General features: G+C 47.3%; 1 protein-coding gene across 1 annotated transcript in view; it reads left to right on the forward strand.

Annotated features, from left to right (window-relative positions):
- Window positions 1-14,678, forward strand: part of LOC143975829 (vomeronasal type-2 receptor 26-like) — a 60,734-nt gene extending 46,056 nt beyond the window's left edge. Inside the window, exons 7-8 of the mRNA XM_077478394.1 lie at window positions 5,735-5,858; window positions 13,233-14,678. Of these exons, the coding sequence (XP_077334520.1) occupies window positions 5,735-5,858; window positions 13,233-14,143 (1,035 nt within the window). The 3' untranslated portion in view covers window positions 14,144-14,678. The remainder of the gene's footprint in view (window positions 1-5,734; window positions 5,859-13,232) is intronic.
- The last annotated feature ends 493 nt before the right edge of the window (window positions 14,679-15,171 follow it).

The raw sequence follows: 15,171 nt of genomic DNA on the forward strand, positions 1-15,171 counted from the left end.
TGTCAGGTAAGTGACACATAATGGACTACTATGCGATGCGATGCAATGCAATGCATAGTAGTCCATTATGCTTTACCTTTGCAGGGAATAAAAGAGGAAGTAAACCCATCAGGGTTTACTTCCTCTTTAACTCCTTTAAAAAAGCCCACCATAGGCTCAAGGCCACCTTTTACTGTACTTCTAACAAGGAAGGGAAAGACATGGCTCGAATCAAATCTGAGCCCTACGCAACAAGGCCACAATCCCACATATACACCACCCCTTTACCAAAGAAAAACGTATCAACTGGAGTTCAAAGTTCAAGGGCGATTTCAGAGGGTGGTGATAAATGGGAAGTACTCGGAATGGTCAGAGGTGGGTAGTGGGGTCCCCCAGGGTTCTGTGCTGGGACCAATCCTGTTTAATTTGTTAATAAACGACCTGGAGGATGGGGATGGGGTAAACAGTTCAATCTCTGTATTTGTGGACAATACTAAGCTAAGCAGGGCAATAACTTCTCCGCAGGATGTGGAAACCTTGCAAAAAGATCTGAACAAATTAATGGGGTGGGCAACTACATGGCAAATGAGGTTCAATGTAGAAAAATAATGCATTTGGGTGGCAAAAATATGAATGAAATCTATACTCTGGGGGGACAACCTCTGGGGGGATCTAGGATGGAAAAGGACCTGGGGGGTCCTAGTAGATGATAGGCTCGGAAATGGCATGCAATGCCAAGCTGCTGCTAACAAAGCAAACAGAATATTGGCATTAAAAAGGGGATCAACTCCAGAGATAAAAGGATAATTCTCCTACAAGACTCTGGTCCGGCCGCACCTGGAGTATACTGTCCAGTTCTGGGCACCAGTCCTCAGGAAGGATGTACTGGAAATGGAGCGAGTCCAGAGAAGTACAGCAAAGCTAATAAAGAGTCTGAAGGATATTAGTTATGAGGAAAGGTTACAAGCACTGAACTTATTCTCTCTGGAGAAAAGACAGTTGAGAGGGGAAATGATTTCAATATACAAATACCGTACTGGCGACTCTACAATAGGGATAAAACTTTTTCACGGAAGGGAGTTTAACAAGACTCGTGGCCACTCATTAAAATTATAAGAAAAGAGGTTTAACCTTAAACTACGTAGAGTGTTCTTTAATGTTAGAGCGTCAAGGATGTGGAATTCCCTTCCACAGGCAGTGGTCTCAGCGGGGAGCATCGATAGTTTCAAAAAATGATTAGATAAGCACCTGAATGACCACAACATACAGGGATATAGAAGATAATACTGACATATAATCACACACATAGGTTGGACTGTATGTCTTTTTTCAACCTCACCTACTATGTAACCCCCAAGACATATAGAAAAAAGTTGAGGATAGCAGATCCTCACAGTAACCCCCAAGACAAAGCTTTCAGCTGGTACTATGAATCCCTTTACAACCTGTCACGTTCTCACGTACCTTGTGGATGAGCCCGGTAATGCAGAGGAAGGCCTCCCTTAAGTATCTGACTTGCGCCCCTGATAGAGAAGACAGGGGACCTGAGCGTGCAGAATGGTATTGGTGCCTGAAAGGTTGGTTATCGGAGGAGCTGCTCCAGAATTCCTGATGCCACAGGGATGAGGACCAGTCAGAACAGAAGACAGTTGTGGAGCTGGATCAGCGCATATCAGGATACCACACACCTGGATGCTAGCAAGAGCGCCCAGGGGATCAGCCCCGAGGGATGTGGAGCACAGACAGGCACAGGCACACACAGGTTTTGAGAAGCCAGAACAGGTGCAGAGGCCAAGACAGGTCGGAGTACAGGCTTGGTCAGCAACAGGTGGTCAGTATGGTAACAAGAGGAGCAGGCAGGATCAAGGTCAAGGACAAGCAGGAAGAGTCAAAGGCAAGCCGGGTCAAACGCAGACACATATCTCTGAACAAGTTACAGGTAGCAGGAGTCACGGGAAGCTGCAGACCAGACTGGCTCTGTTTACAAGCCCTGTTTAAATAGTTCATCTGGCGCCAAAACTCGCACGCGCACTTGGGGTCGCAAACGTGCACCTGCAGCAGGATTCCTTCTACAGAGCATTTCCTGACACAACCTTAAGAATGACCAAACCACTCCCCAACCTACCCAAGACCTAATCTGCCAATTTTTATCCAAGGTACATCTCTCTAACTTTAGAAAAACTCAATTAATAGAACTGAACTCCCCATTTTCCCATCAAGAAATTGCCCAAATGATCCAATCTCTTCCAACTGGTAAATCTCCGGGACTTTACAGTCTGCCGAGAGAATACTTCAAACAGTTCAGCTCAATACTCAGTATTAGCTTAGTATTGTGCACAAATACAGAGATTGAACTGTTTACCCCATCCCCATCCTCCAGGTCGTTTATGAAGTAATTAAACAGGATTGGTCCCAGAGCAGAACACTGGGGGACCCCACTACTCACCTCTGACCATTCAGAGTACTCACCTTCAAAATCTTTTCAATGACGCTACCTCCTCCTCAAGTTTTTTCTGATTAAATGTTATCTGCTATAGTTGTCACTTTACCTAAACCAAGAAAGGACCCGGATACCCCCCCCCCCCCCAACATTTTAGGACTATTCCCCTTCTCAATGTAGATTTAAAATTGTTTGCCAAACTGTTAGCAACCAGATTATCCAAAATGCTCCCCCTTTTGATTAATGCAGATCATACAGGTTTTATCCAAGGTAGGCACATTTCTGAGGCCATGAGAAGACTCCGAAACCTCATTCACTCAGCCAGCACCGACGGAACACCGTCTCTGCTTCTGTCCTTAGAGAAGTGCATTGGGTATATATGAAAGATGTCCTTATCAAATTTGGATTTATCCATATTATCCGCCATTATGGAATTATACTTCGCTCCTTCAGCATGAGAGTATGTAGCAGAGATGCTCTCTACCCCATTTCATATATTGAATGGCACACGCCAGGGATGTCCCCTCTCACCCCTCATTTTTAATGTGATCATAGAACCACTGGTAGAATTTATACAAAGCTCCAAACAAATTTCTTGTTTCCAAGTTGGAGAATATAACCACAGGATTATTTGCCGATGACATTATTTCAATGCTGACCAACCCACATTCGTCCCTACCAGTTCTACAATCTATACTAAATGATGTTGGAGGGATCTCTTATTATAAGGGTTAACACCACCAAATCACATAGCTTATGTTACCGGTCTCAAAATATAAATGAAGAGAGCCGATGATTGTAGACATTGTCAAAAAGGAGCAGAGCATGGGTGACCTTAAAATGATGCCTCTCCCTGAAAAAAGTTCTACGGACACCCGTGGATTTGGGAGTAGGTGGTACCACTTGCAACTTCTTGTCCCTACAATTCCCATTTCACTGGGCAGAAACAGGCATAACCTATCTAAGAATCCCCTTAACTAAACATCTGAAGAACCTATATAAAGAAAAGTATAACCAATATAAACGGAAAGTTCTCCAATCTCTTACTCAGCTAGAGAAACACAAGTTCTTGTGGGCTCGCCGCCTGGCGTCATTTAAGATGACTGTACTCCTACAGCGTATTTACCTATTCCGTACCTAAAAATGATATCAACTCCAAGCATCTCTCCACAAATATATTTAGGCAGGAAAGAAACCAAGAGTGTCCAAAACTAGACTCATTAAACACAGACTATTAGGGGGTTCCGGCCTTGTCGATAAAGCGGACTATTACACAGCAGGCATCCTAGCCCAGTTAAAAGAGTGGTTCCTTCCAAAGGCTTCCACCCGCTGGGGGTGGACTAGAAAGGCACATTACCCCAGGCAAAAACCTAAAAAACTGGCTTTGGAAGTTTAAAATCCCAAAACAAGACTCCCTCGCCACCTTCCTCCAACCATCCTAGCAGCTATCAGAACATGGTGCAAATTTACTAACACCAACTGGAGCAATACCCCCACGTCCCCTATTAAACTACCCCTACAAGCTCTCAAATTGCTCCTCCCTGACCTTACTATTTATAAATAGCCCAAACATGACTCCCTACTTCTGGCAGACTTAGTCCAAGATGGCCAAATAAAGCCTCTCAACTGCCTTAAAGCAGACTTAGAAATTGGCCCAGAACCAGAAGCCTACTTTCATTATTTGCAAATGGCTCACTGTCTTAAAAACAAACCACAACTTTGGGTTTCCAATCCCATTAAGGCTCTGTCCTATTATGCCTCGTACACACAATCAAACTATCCGGCGGACTGGAGTCCGCCGGACAATCCACCCATGTGTGGGCTCCGGCAGACTTTTTTTCCCCAAAAGTCCGGCGGACTTAGAAAGTAGTTTTGACTCAAATTGTCCGCTGGACTGCGAGTCCGGCGGACAATCCGGCTGTGTGTGTGCAAGTCTGACGGACTTTTGAAATGAATGGACTTTCCCGCACGCGGAGGAAAGTCCATTCATTTTGAACGCGGCTCCATGTAGCCGGGACTAGCGAAGGAAGTCAATGTCGCCGCCTTCGGTCGCTGGCCCCGTCACCTGGTATGGACTTAAAGGGGAAGCCCTACGCCGAAAAAACGGCGGGGGGTTCCCCCCAAGGTCCATATAAGAGCCTTATCCAAGCATGCAGCCCGGCTGGTCAGGAAAGGGGGTGGGGATGAGCGAGCGCCCCCCCCCCCTCCTGAGCCGTACCAGGCCGTGTGCCCTCAACATGGGGGGTGCTTTGGGGAAGAGGGGGCCGTGTGGCCCCCCCACCCCAAAGCACCTTGTCCCCATGTTGATGAGGACAAGGGCCTTTTCCCGACAATCCTGGCCGTTGATTGTCGGGGTCTGCGGGCGGGGGGCTTATCGGAATCTGGGAGCCCCCTTTAATAAGGGGGCCCCCAGATACCGGCCCCCCACCCTATGTGAATGAGTATGGGGTACAATGTACCCATACCCATTAAACTTTGAAAAAAAATGTAAATAAAACACAACACACAAGGGTTAAAAATTATTTATTGCACAGCTCCGGGAATCTTCTTCCGTCTTGGGGGGTCTTCTCGCCGGACTCCTCCGCTATCTTCTGCTAGCTCTTTTACTAGCGGAGGAGCCCGGCTTTCTTCTTTGCTGCCGCCCGGGGGTCTTTTTCCGACTACGGGGGTCTTGTCCCCCTCTTTGGGGGTCTTGTCCCCCTCTTCGGTTCTTCTTGCCGGGCCTCCGCTCCTTCTTCCAGTTCTTCTATCTATCTATCTATCTATCTATCTATCTATCTATCTATCTATCTATCTATCTATCTATCTATCTATCTATCTGTCTGTCTGTCTGTCTGTCTGTCTATCTATCTATCTGTCCATTTGTAGGCCCTATCACGTGCAAGTGATGGGGGGGTTGGGGCTTTGTTTGCATCCCCCCCCCCAAAAAAATAGGGCACAGCCGCCACTGAAAGTGAATTTATAGTCCTTCCATGGATGTACCCCTCTGACTTCCCTCCTCCCTTGTTACCCTTCCTACCCCTTTACATTATTACCCCCCCCCCCCCAGTACCTACCTTCCCTCCCTTCATCTAAAACTTGATTTGTGCACGTCTTTCACTGCACACCTATTCACTAGAGAAACATTGTTACTGAGCGATTTCTATTACTGTCCTACACTATACACTACGTCAATTTCGTACTTTTGGAAAATTGTGATGAAAGTCGGTCTTATGAAAACCTTAAATAACATAAAGTAAAAAATGTGAAGGCACTGTAAATGATCGCTCCCGTTCAATATGTGAATGCTCCATTATATTTTGTTGCATGTCCAAGATGCCGGAATCACGCTGCAATGACGGATGTCCTCCGGGGTATAGAAAAGCTTCGAACAAAAGGATCTACATGTGCTGCTATGACTGTGTCCCGTGTTCCGAGGGGGAGGTGTCCAACATAACAGGTGGGAATGGACAGAAGATAATAGTAGAAAACACAACTGTGATAAGAAATACAACCAAAGGGAAGTGATCGGTGCAGTGTATGGGAGCTGCTTTTGCTGACTTCTTGGTAGAGCCAAAGATCTGCTCAGTGGCGTAACTAGAACCTTCAGGGCCCCGATGCAGGAAACCATGGCGGGCGACCCCCCCCCCCCCAACCCGACCTCCGGACAGGGCTCTTTTCTCCAAGCCCAATGGTGGAACACCAGGGCCCAGTCCCAAGTGGGTGGCCGCATATAAAGGAACCGATTTAAAAAACATCAATTACAGCCCCTGTGCCCATCAAACGCCACCACTGTACCATCAAATGTCACTACTGTTCCCATCAAATGTCACTACTGTGCCCATCAAACGCCACCACTGTACCATCAAATGTCACTACTGTGCCCATCAAATGTCACTACTGTGCCCATCAAACGCCACCACTGTACCATCAAATGTCACTACTGTGCCCATCAAACGCCACCACTGTACCATCAAATGTCACTACTGTGCCCATCAAACGCCACCACTGTACCATCAAATGTCACTACTGTGCCCATCAAATGTCACTACTGTGCCCATCAAACGCCACCACTGTACCATTAAATGTCACTACTGTGCCCATCAAATGTCACTACTGTGCCCATCAAACGCCACCACTGTACTATCAAATGTCACTACTGTTCCCATCAAATGTCACTACTGTGCCCATCAAATGCCACCACTGTACTATCAAATGTCACTACTGTTCCCATCAAATGTCACTACTGTGCCCATCAAATGTCACTACTGTTCCCATCAAATGTCACTACTGTGTCCATCAAACTCTGCCGCTGTGCCCATCATACATGCGCACACACATGCATACATACACATGCATGCTCTCACACACACACACACACACATACATGCTCTCACACACGCACATACAAGCATGCTCACACACACACACACACACACACACACACACACACACGCATGTTCACACACACACACATGCATGCTCTCACACACACACATACAAGCATGCTCACACACGCACATACAAGCATGCTCACACACGCACATACAAGCATGCTCACACACACACATACAAGCATGCTCACACACGCACATACAAGCATGCTCACACACGCACATACAAGCATGCTCACACACGCACATACAAGCATGCTCACACACACACATACAAGCATGCTCACACACACACATACAAGCATGCTCACACACACACAAGCATGCTCACACACACACAAGCATGCTCACACACACACACACACACACACAAGCATGCTCACACACACATGCATGCTCACACACACACACACACACAAGCATGCTCACACACACATACAAGCATGCGCACACACACACACATACAAGCATGCTCACACACACGCACATACAAGCATGCTCTCACACACATACAAGCATGCTCACTGACACACACAAGCATGCTCGTACACACACACACATACAAACACAAATACAGCAGCTAGTCTTATTTAAAAAAACGGCAGACATTTACCTTGGCTCTTCCTGCCGGGTACTGCACTCTAGGGGGAGACAAAGAGCACAGCACTGTGCTTTCACTGAAGGCTAATGTGAGGAGCTCCCCGCATAGTGCCAATTTCAGTTCGGCTGATGATCAGGGAGCTTTTCTCAGCCTCCCCTCCTATGGAAGAGTACAGGGGGCCCTCAAGGGCCCCCTGCAGCAAGGGGCCCGGTCGCCATGGCAAACTTGGCGACCCCTATAATTCCGCCACTGGATCTGCTCTTCTTATCCTTTCTTCTTTAGTGATTCTCTAACCTTAAAGAGGAAATAAACCCTGATGGGTTTACTTCCTCTTTCATTCCCTGCAAAGGCAAAGCATAATGGACTACTATGCATCGCATCGCATCCCATCGCATAGTAGTCCATTATGTGTCACTTACCTGACACAGGAGCCAGCGAAGTCACCGCTGTCCCCTGTAGTCTGCCGCATCCATCTTCTGCGGTGGGTTTCGCCGCTCCGCCGCTGTCATTTGGCGAAGCCGCGATGACTTCACTCCCGCGCATGCACACGGGAGCCGGGAAGCGCGGCATTGCGCTGCATCTTCGTTATAGAGGATGCCACGCTCAGTGCGCCTGCGCGCCGCTGTCTACGGCGCATGCGCCGTAGACAGCGGTGCCCGTCTTCGGGCAAATATCTCCTAAACCGTATAGGTTTGGGAGATATTTCTTGGACCTACAGGTAAGCCTTAATCTAGGCTTACCTGTAGGTCAAAGTGGTTTGTAAGGGTTTACACCCACTTTAAAACATTATTGTGCATATACCTAGGTTTCCTAACACCTTCCCCGGTCTGATCACAACTATCCGCTGCCTTCCCTGATCTCTGGTCTGAACCTAAGACTTTGCCTCGTGAGTAGAGTTGCCACCTCATTCCTTTAAACCCAAACACATATTAATTACACGAGTTCTGTGGCTAATTGAATGCAGGTAAGGCACAAAGTGAGTTTAATTACCACCTTAATCAGCCACAGAACCCGTGTAATTAAATGTGTTTGGGTTTAAAGGGGTGAGGTCGAAACCCTACTCATGAGCCATTACTAGACCTGGTTCTGTTTGATTATAACTGAGATGATCGTAAAGGTCCAGAGACTCCGAACCAGTAATGGAACTATCTGGGTCCCAAAGGTTGCACCTGCAACTAGGCCTTGGTGTTCAGCCACTGCGAAGGGGTACTCTAGGGTTGCCACCTGTCCGGGTTTCACCCGGACAGTTCGGGTTTTGAATCATGCGTCCGGGTTTCAGTCTGCCTGAAACCTGGACACATTCAGACAGGAATGTGGTTTGAAACAGGGCCTGACAGAAGAGTGAGAGGGCACTGTGCGTTTTGCATCACTGTTCTCTTTGGAGCGCCCAAAGGTGTCCCAGGTCTGTTACAATCCTATAGTGTATACTAAAAAAAAAAACTATATTGCTGTGCGCCGATAAAGTGTTCGGGTTTGGCTTGAAGAAAAAGTGGCAACCATGGGGTACTAAGACGGCAGGAAGGGCACCACTGCAAAACACGAGCTCAGTTCATACTGCTGCAACCCTAAAGCAGCAAGACTTGCTTGCAATTACTTTGTGTCTTGCTTGCTACCTTTGGGATTTAACATTGCAGTGTATGGCACTCAAATTCCACCAAAGTCACATAAAATTAAAGGGCTCCAACAGGAGTAAAGGGACCCCAGATCAGTGGGAGGGGCCCGTGGCTTGGAGGGAAGGGCCCCCCCCCCAAGATTAGAGGAAAGGGCCCAGGACCAATGGAAAGGGCTCCAGCAGGCAGGGGCCCTTCGTGATTGTGTGCACCGGCATACCTTCCAACTTTTTGAGATGGAAATGAGGGACACCTATCAACAAAAGTATGCAGGTAGAGGACACACCCCCCTTGCCACGCCCCCTTTAAGGAGAATTGTACAAAAAAAACAAGATTGGTTAAACTCACAAGTGCTTTTTTTTTTACTGCTACTATTCCTTTATATTGGCTTTCAGAATTTCAAAATTTAGCAATTTAGAAATCAGATGAAAAGTTTAGGGCTGGAAAACACTTTTTGATAGATAAAAAGTGCATTTTATATACAACTATATGGATCAGACCGAAATGAGGGACACATGAGGAGGAATGAGGGACAGAGGGACAGTGCTCCAAATCAGGGGCAGTCCCTCGAAATCCGGGACAGTTGGGAGTTATGGCTCCGGGGCCCTGAAAGTTTTCAAATAATTGCATCAGTTAGTACTAAATGCATTCTTTAACCAGTTCCCGACCAGCGCACGCCAATGTAGGTCGGCAGAATGGCACGGGCAGGCATATTGGCGTACAGGTACGTCCAGTTTTAAATGCCGCCCTGCCATCGCGAGCGCGCCGCTGCCGATCGCCGTGGACATACCCGCGATCGTCTTATGGGGCAGCTGAACGAGGAGATGCCGTTGTAAACAGCAACTCCCCGTTCTGCCTAGCAACAAGTGACGCTGATCTCTGCTCCATGTGATTGGAGCAGAGATCAGTGTTCACTAAAACAAAGCCCAACCCCCCACAGTTAGTAACACGCCCCTAGGAACACTTAAAGCGGAGGTCCACCCTAAAATGGACCTCCGCTCATCGGAATCCCCCCCCCCTCCGGCGCCACAATCGGCACCTTTCAGGGGGGAGGGGGGTGCAGTTACCTGGATAATCCAGGTAACTGCACCCACTTCCGGGCTAGCTCTCTGCGGAAAGGCGCGTACGTTACGCCCCTTTCCGCAAGCGCCCGCCCCCTTCAGCAAGTGCCCCGCTGCCTGCTGGGAAACACACAGATCCCAGAGGCAGCGGGGACCGTCCGGATTGCGCCGCGCGGCTCGCGCATGCGCAGTAGGGAACCGGGAAATGAAGCCGAAAGGCTCCATTTCCTGATTCCCATACCCAAGATGGCGGCGGCAGGACCCTACAGATGAGCGAGCGATCGGCTTCGGGTGCCGACATCGCGGGCGCGCTGGACAGGTAAGTGTCACTATTTAAAAGTCAGCAGCTGGAGTATTTGTAGCTGCTGGCTTTTAAAAAAAAAAAAAAAAAAAACGCGGAGTCCCGGTGGACTTCCGCTTTAACCCCTACACTGCCACCCACTGGTTAACCCCTTCACTGCCAGTGTCATTTACACAGGAATCACTGCATTTATATAAATGACAATGGTCCCAAAAATGTGTCAAAAATGTCCGATGTGTCCGCCATAATGTCGCAGTCACAATAAAAATCGCTGATCGACGCCATTACTAGTAAAAAAAAAAAAATTATTAATAAAAATGATATAAAACTATCCCCTATTTTGTAAACACTATAACGTTTGCGCAAACCAATCAATAATCCCTTATTGCGATTTTTTTTTTACCAAAAATATGTAGAAGAATACGTATCGGCCTAAACTGAGGGAAAAAATGTTTTTTAATATATTTTTGGGGGATATTTATTATAACAAAAAGTAAAAAATAATGCGTTTTTTTTCAAAATTGACGCTCTATTTTTGTTTATAGCGCAAAAAATAAAAACGGCAGAGGTGATCAAATACCACCAAAAGAAAGCTCTATTTGTGGGAAAAAAGGACGTCTATTTTGTTTGGGAGCCACGTCGCACGACCGCGCAATTGTCAGTTAAAGCGGCGCAGTGCCGAATCGCAAAAAGTGGTCTGGTCTTAAGCCAGCAAAATGGTCCGGGGCTGAAAGTGGTTAAGATATTTATATAATTTCCTCAGAAAATAAAAATTGGAAAAAAAAATTTTTTTTAGGGCCAATTTATAGTGTTTTTAGGGTTAGGGTGATTAAAGTCCTTCCATTACATCACTATTTTTTTTTATTATTTTTATAATTTGAGCTTAACCATGAATTTCAATGAGAATTACACACATGGAGCCCCCATGGAAGCCAGAATAGAACTGTGCATGCCAGTCTAGCGGTACCCCATAGGGGCTGCTAAGTGATGTGGCCCACCTGTCACCCTGCCCAGCCCAACATTCACTTCCAGACACTCCAAGACGATGAACAAGTCCGTCAGCTTTGTTTTCTTTTGTATTTTATTGCGGGATTAGAATTTGGACGGGGTTAAGGGATTCATGGGATGCCCAGGAAAAAAAGATTCTTACATGGTTGGGGCAATTTAGATACGCTTCTGCAAAACACTTGCTGCAGATTATCTCTACTTCTCCATCCAGCACAATTCTTCAGGCACAGCCAGCACATGGTTAGGCCTGACTCTGGTTTCAGCCAGGCCTTAGCAAAACGGTTTTATTCCAGGCAGGGACCACGGGCCCCTATGATGTAGCAAAGAAAGTTCTTGTGCTAGCTGCCCTCTTTGGTAGACTACTGCTCCCAGTCAGTCCTCTGCAGACCCCGACAGCCCTCCCAGCTGCAGCAGCCGGAATTTACTGCCAGTAACATCACAGCCTCTCCCGCTGGCTCTACATCCATCTCAGACTGCACACTCCCAGTCCGCTCCGGCATGCCTCTTCCAGCTCTTCCGAGTGTGCCTATCACTCACCGACACCTGATGGATCCCTCCTGGAGACTTTCCCTGCTGTCCTCTCCTGCTCCTGCTCAGGGCACTCCTTGTGTTGTGTGGGGTTCCTGTTCAGTTCCGAGCCCCCTGGCCCAAGGTCACCCCCCCCCCCCCCAGACTGGGGAGCTTCCTCAAAGGCCCTGATAGCCTAATACTCCATCTTCAGTTTTTCCACCCAAACAACTCCTCCCCAGCTGGGCTGACTATAGGTATCTAAGGAGGCCATCCCCCTGCCTATCCAGGTTGGGGATTGGTCAAAGCTCCTTAGGACACCCCAGACAGCGCCACCTTTCTTCCGCTCCTTCTTTCTAGAAGCCTCTAGAAGCAGAAGGGAGGTAACCAAAAGATGAAGCTAGCTTTGAGTCCCCAGCAGGGCTGGTGCAAGGATTTTTGACACCCTAGGCGAAACCTCATTTTGCCACCCCCCCCCCCCCCCCCGGCTGACTCCGTCCCCTTTTCCCTGCCCATGCAAATCCCACCTTTTTAATAAAGCACCCATCAAATGCAGCCTCACCAGCGGTCATCAAATATAGCCTCACCAGCGCCCATCAAATGTAGCCTCACCAGCACCCATCAAATGCAGCCTCACCAGCGCCCATCAAATGCAGCCTCAACAGCCCCTATCAAATGCAGCCTCACCAGCGCCCATCAAATGCAGCCTCACCAGCGCCCATCAAATGCAGCCTCAACAGCCCCTATCAAATGCAGCCTCACCAGCACCCATCAAATGTAGCCTCACCAGCACCCATCAAATGCAGGCTACCAACACCCTTCAGTGCAGCCTCACCAGCACCCTTCAATGCAGCCTACCAGTGCCCATCAATGAATGTTTGCTTGCTGCAGCAGTCGGGACACAGACACAGTCCTCCACCACTGCTGCGCCTCTGACACTATGTGTGAAGGGAGCGGCAGCTGCCTGCTAATGCTGAGACTTAGCTACTTGCTGCAGAGAGAAGAGAGTAGGAAAACCAATGGCCGGGCGCCCTGGGCAGCAGGGCGCCCTAGGTGGCCGCCTAGTTTGCCTAGTGGTAGCACCGGCCCTGGTCCCCAGCCTACTCTAGGCCACTCTCAGCCCACAGATCAAAACAAACAGGCCTAGCTTTTGGTTAGGCCTGCTTAAATTTACCTGCACTACAAATAAAAATCTTACTCTAGTACCTACCTAAGGTAGATGGTGCTACACCAGCAACCATACAAAATTATGGTATTAAAAGTATTATTTAGGCTGAAATTAGCATTTGTATTTAGTCTCCTCTATTTGTATAGGCATAAATCATTTGTTTATTTTCCTTTTTTCATTACAGATAGTAGAAACTGCATCAAATGTCCTGATGAAGAGTGGCCAAATGAAAGGAAAGTGAAATGTGTTCCCAAAACATATGAATTTCTGTCCTATGAAAATGATGTGATGGGTTTAGTTTTTTCATCAGCCTCTTTATTATTTGCAGTGATAACATTATTCATATTATGTAACTTTATTTATCACCGGGACACGCCAATCGTGAAGGCCAATAACCGGACTGTGAGCTTCATCCTCCTGACCTCCATCTTGCTGAGCTTCCTCTGTGTCTTCTTCTTCCTCGGACGTCCTGTGGATATAACCTGCATGCTGAGACAAATTTCATTTGGGATCTTCTTCACCGTCGCTGTGTCTTCTGTTCTGGCCAAGACCACCATTGTCTGCATTGCTTTTAAAGCCTCCAAACCCGGCAATTCCTGGAAAAAATTGGTCACAGCCAAAGTACCCAGTTCTATGGTTCTGACGTGTTCCTCTATCCAAGTTCTGATCTGTGTTATTTGGCTGTCGGTGTCTCCACCCTACCAAGAGTATGACATGGACTCCTATCCTGGGAAGATCCTCATTCAGTGTAATGAAGGGTCAGTTATCGGGTTCTACTCTATGTTGGGTTATATGGGGTTTCTGGCAGCTGTGAGTTTTGTTCTGGCTTTCATGGTGAGGACATTACCGGACAGTTTTAATGAGGCCAAGTACATCACCTTCAGCATGCTGGTGTTCTGCAGTGTCTGGATTGCCATGATCCCGGCCTATCTGAGCACCAGAGGGAAATACATGGTGGCTGTGGAGATATTCGCCATACTGACCTCCAGTGCTGGAATATTGGGTTGTATATTTTTCCCAAAATGTTATATTATAATTTTGAAACCAGAGTTGAATGCCAGGGAAAAAAAACAAATGCTGAAAAGGAATCTGTAAAACGGAACACTATCTTGACCAAAGTCTTGCACTGTAAAGCCGCGTACACACGATCGGAAATTCGGCCGGCAAAATACAGGTGAGAGCTTTTTGTCTGAAAATGCGACCGTGTGTACGCTCCATCGGAATTTGGCTGCCCGATTTCCTGCCAGCAAAAGATTGAGAGCAGGTTTTAAATTTTTCGGTCGGAAAAAGTTTTGATCAGAAATTCCGATCGTCTGTAGCAATTCCGACACGCAAAATTCCTACGCATGCTCAGAAACAATTCGACGCATGCTCGGAAGCACTGAGCTTCATTTTCTGGGCTCGTCGTAGTGTTGTACGTCACCGCGTTCTTGACGGTCGAAGGTTCAGAGAACTTTTGTGTGACCCGTGTGTATGCAAGCCAAGCTTGATCAGAATTCCCTCGGAAAAATCTCGTTTTTTCCAACGGAAAAATCCGCTCGCGTGTACGGGGCATAACAGGAAAGCCCCTTCAGGAAATGTAAATTACATAATGTATTTACTAATAGAGTTTTTAGTTACTAAAATGCTATCCATGCTAATTATGTTGTAGATACATTAAATATGAATCTTATATCATTGCTACTTTGTGTACCGCAATTTTTTGATCGTTTTCTGGTCTATTTAAAAAAAAAAAAAAGAGTAAATATATATATAAAAGATTTAATCAGACATTAAAGGCAGTAGATCATATAAAGCAAACTGTGTAATAGGAGGCACCACATGCCATTCTCTGTGGCACAGGGTTCAGGTACAGGGCACAGGGTTCAGGTACAGGGCACGGGGTTCAGGTACAGGGCACAGGGTTCAGGTACAGGGCACATGGTTCAGATACAGGGCACACGGTTCAGGTACAGGGCACAGGGTTCATGTACAGGGCACATGGTTCAGGTACAGGGCACAGGGTTCATGTACAGGGCACACGGTTCAGGTACAGGGCACAGGGTTCAGGTACAGGGCACATGGTTCAGGTACAGGGTACAGGGTTCAGGTACAGGGCACAGGGTTCAGGTACAGGGCACACG

The sequence above is a fragment of the Lithobates pipiens genome, unplaced genomic scaffold (genome assembly GCF_037356315.1).
Source record: "Lithobates pipiens isolate NorthernLeopardFrog02 unplaced genomic scaffold, aLitPip1_a1.2 Scaffold_13, whole genome shotgun sequence".
Classification (NCBI taxonomy): domain Eukaryota; kingdom Metazoa; phylum Chordata; class Amphibia; order Anura; family Ranidae; genus Lithobates; species Lithobates pipiens.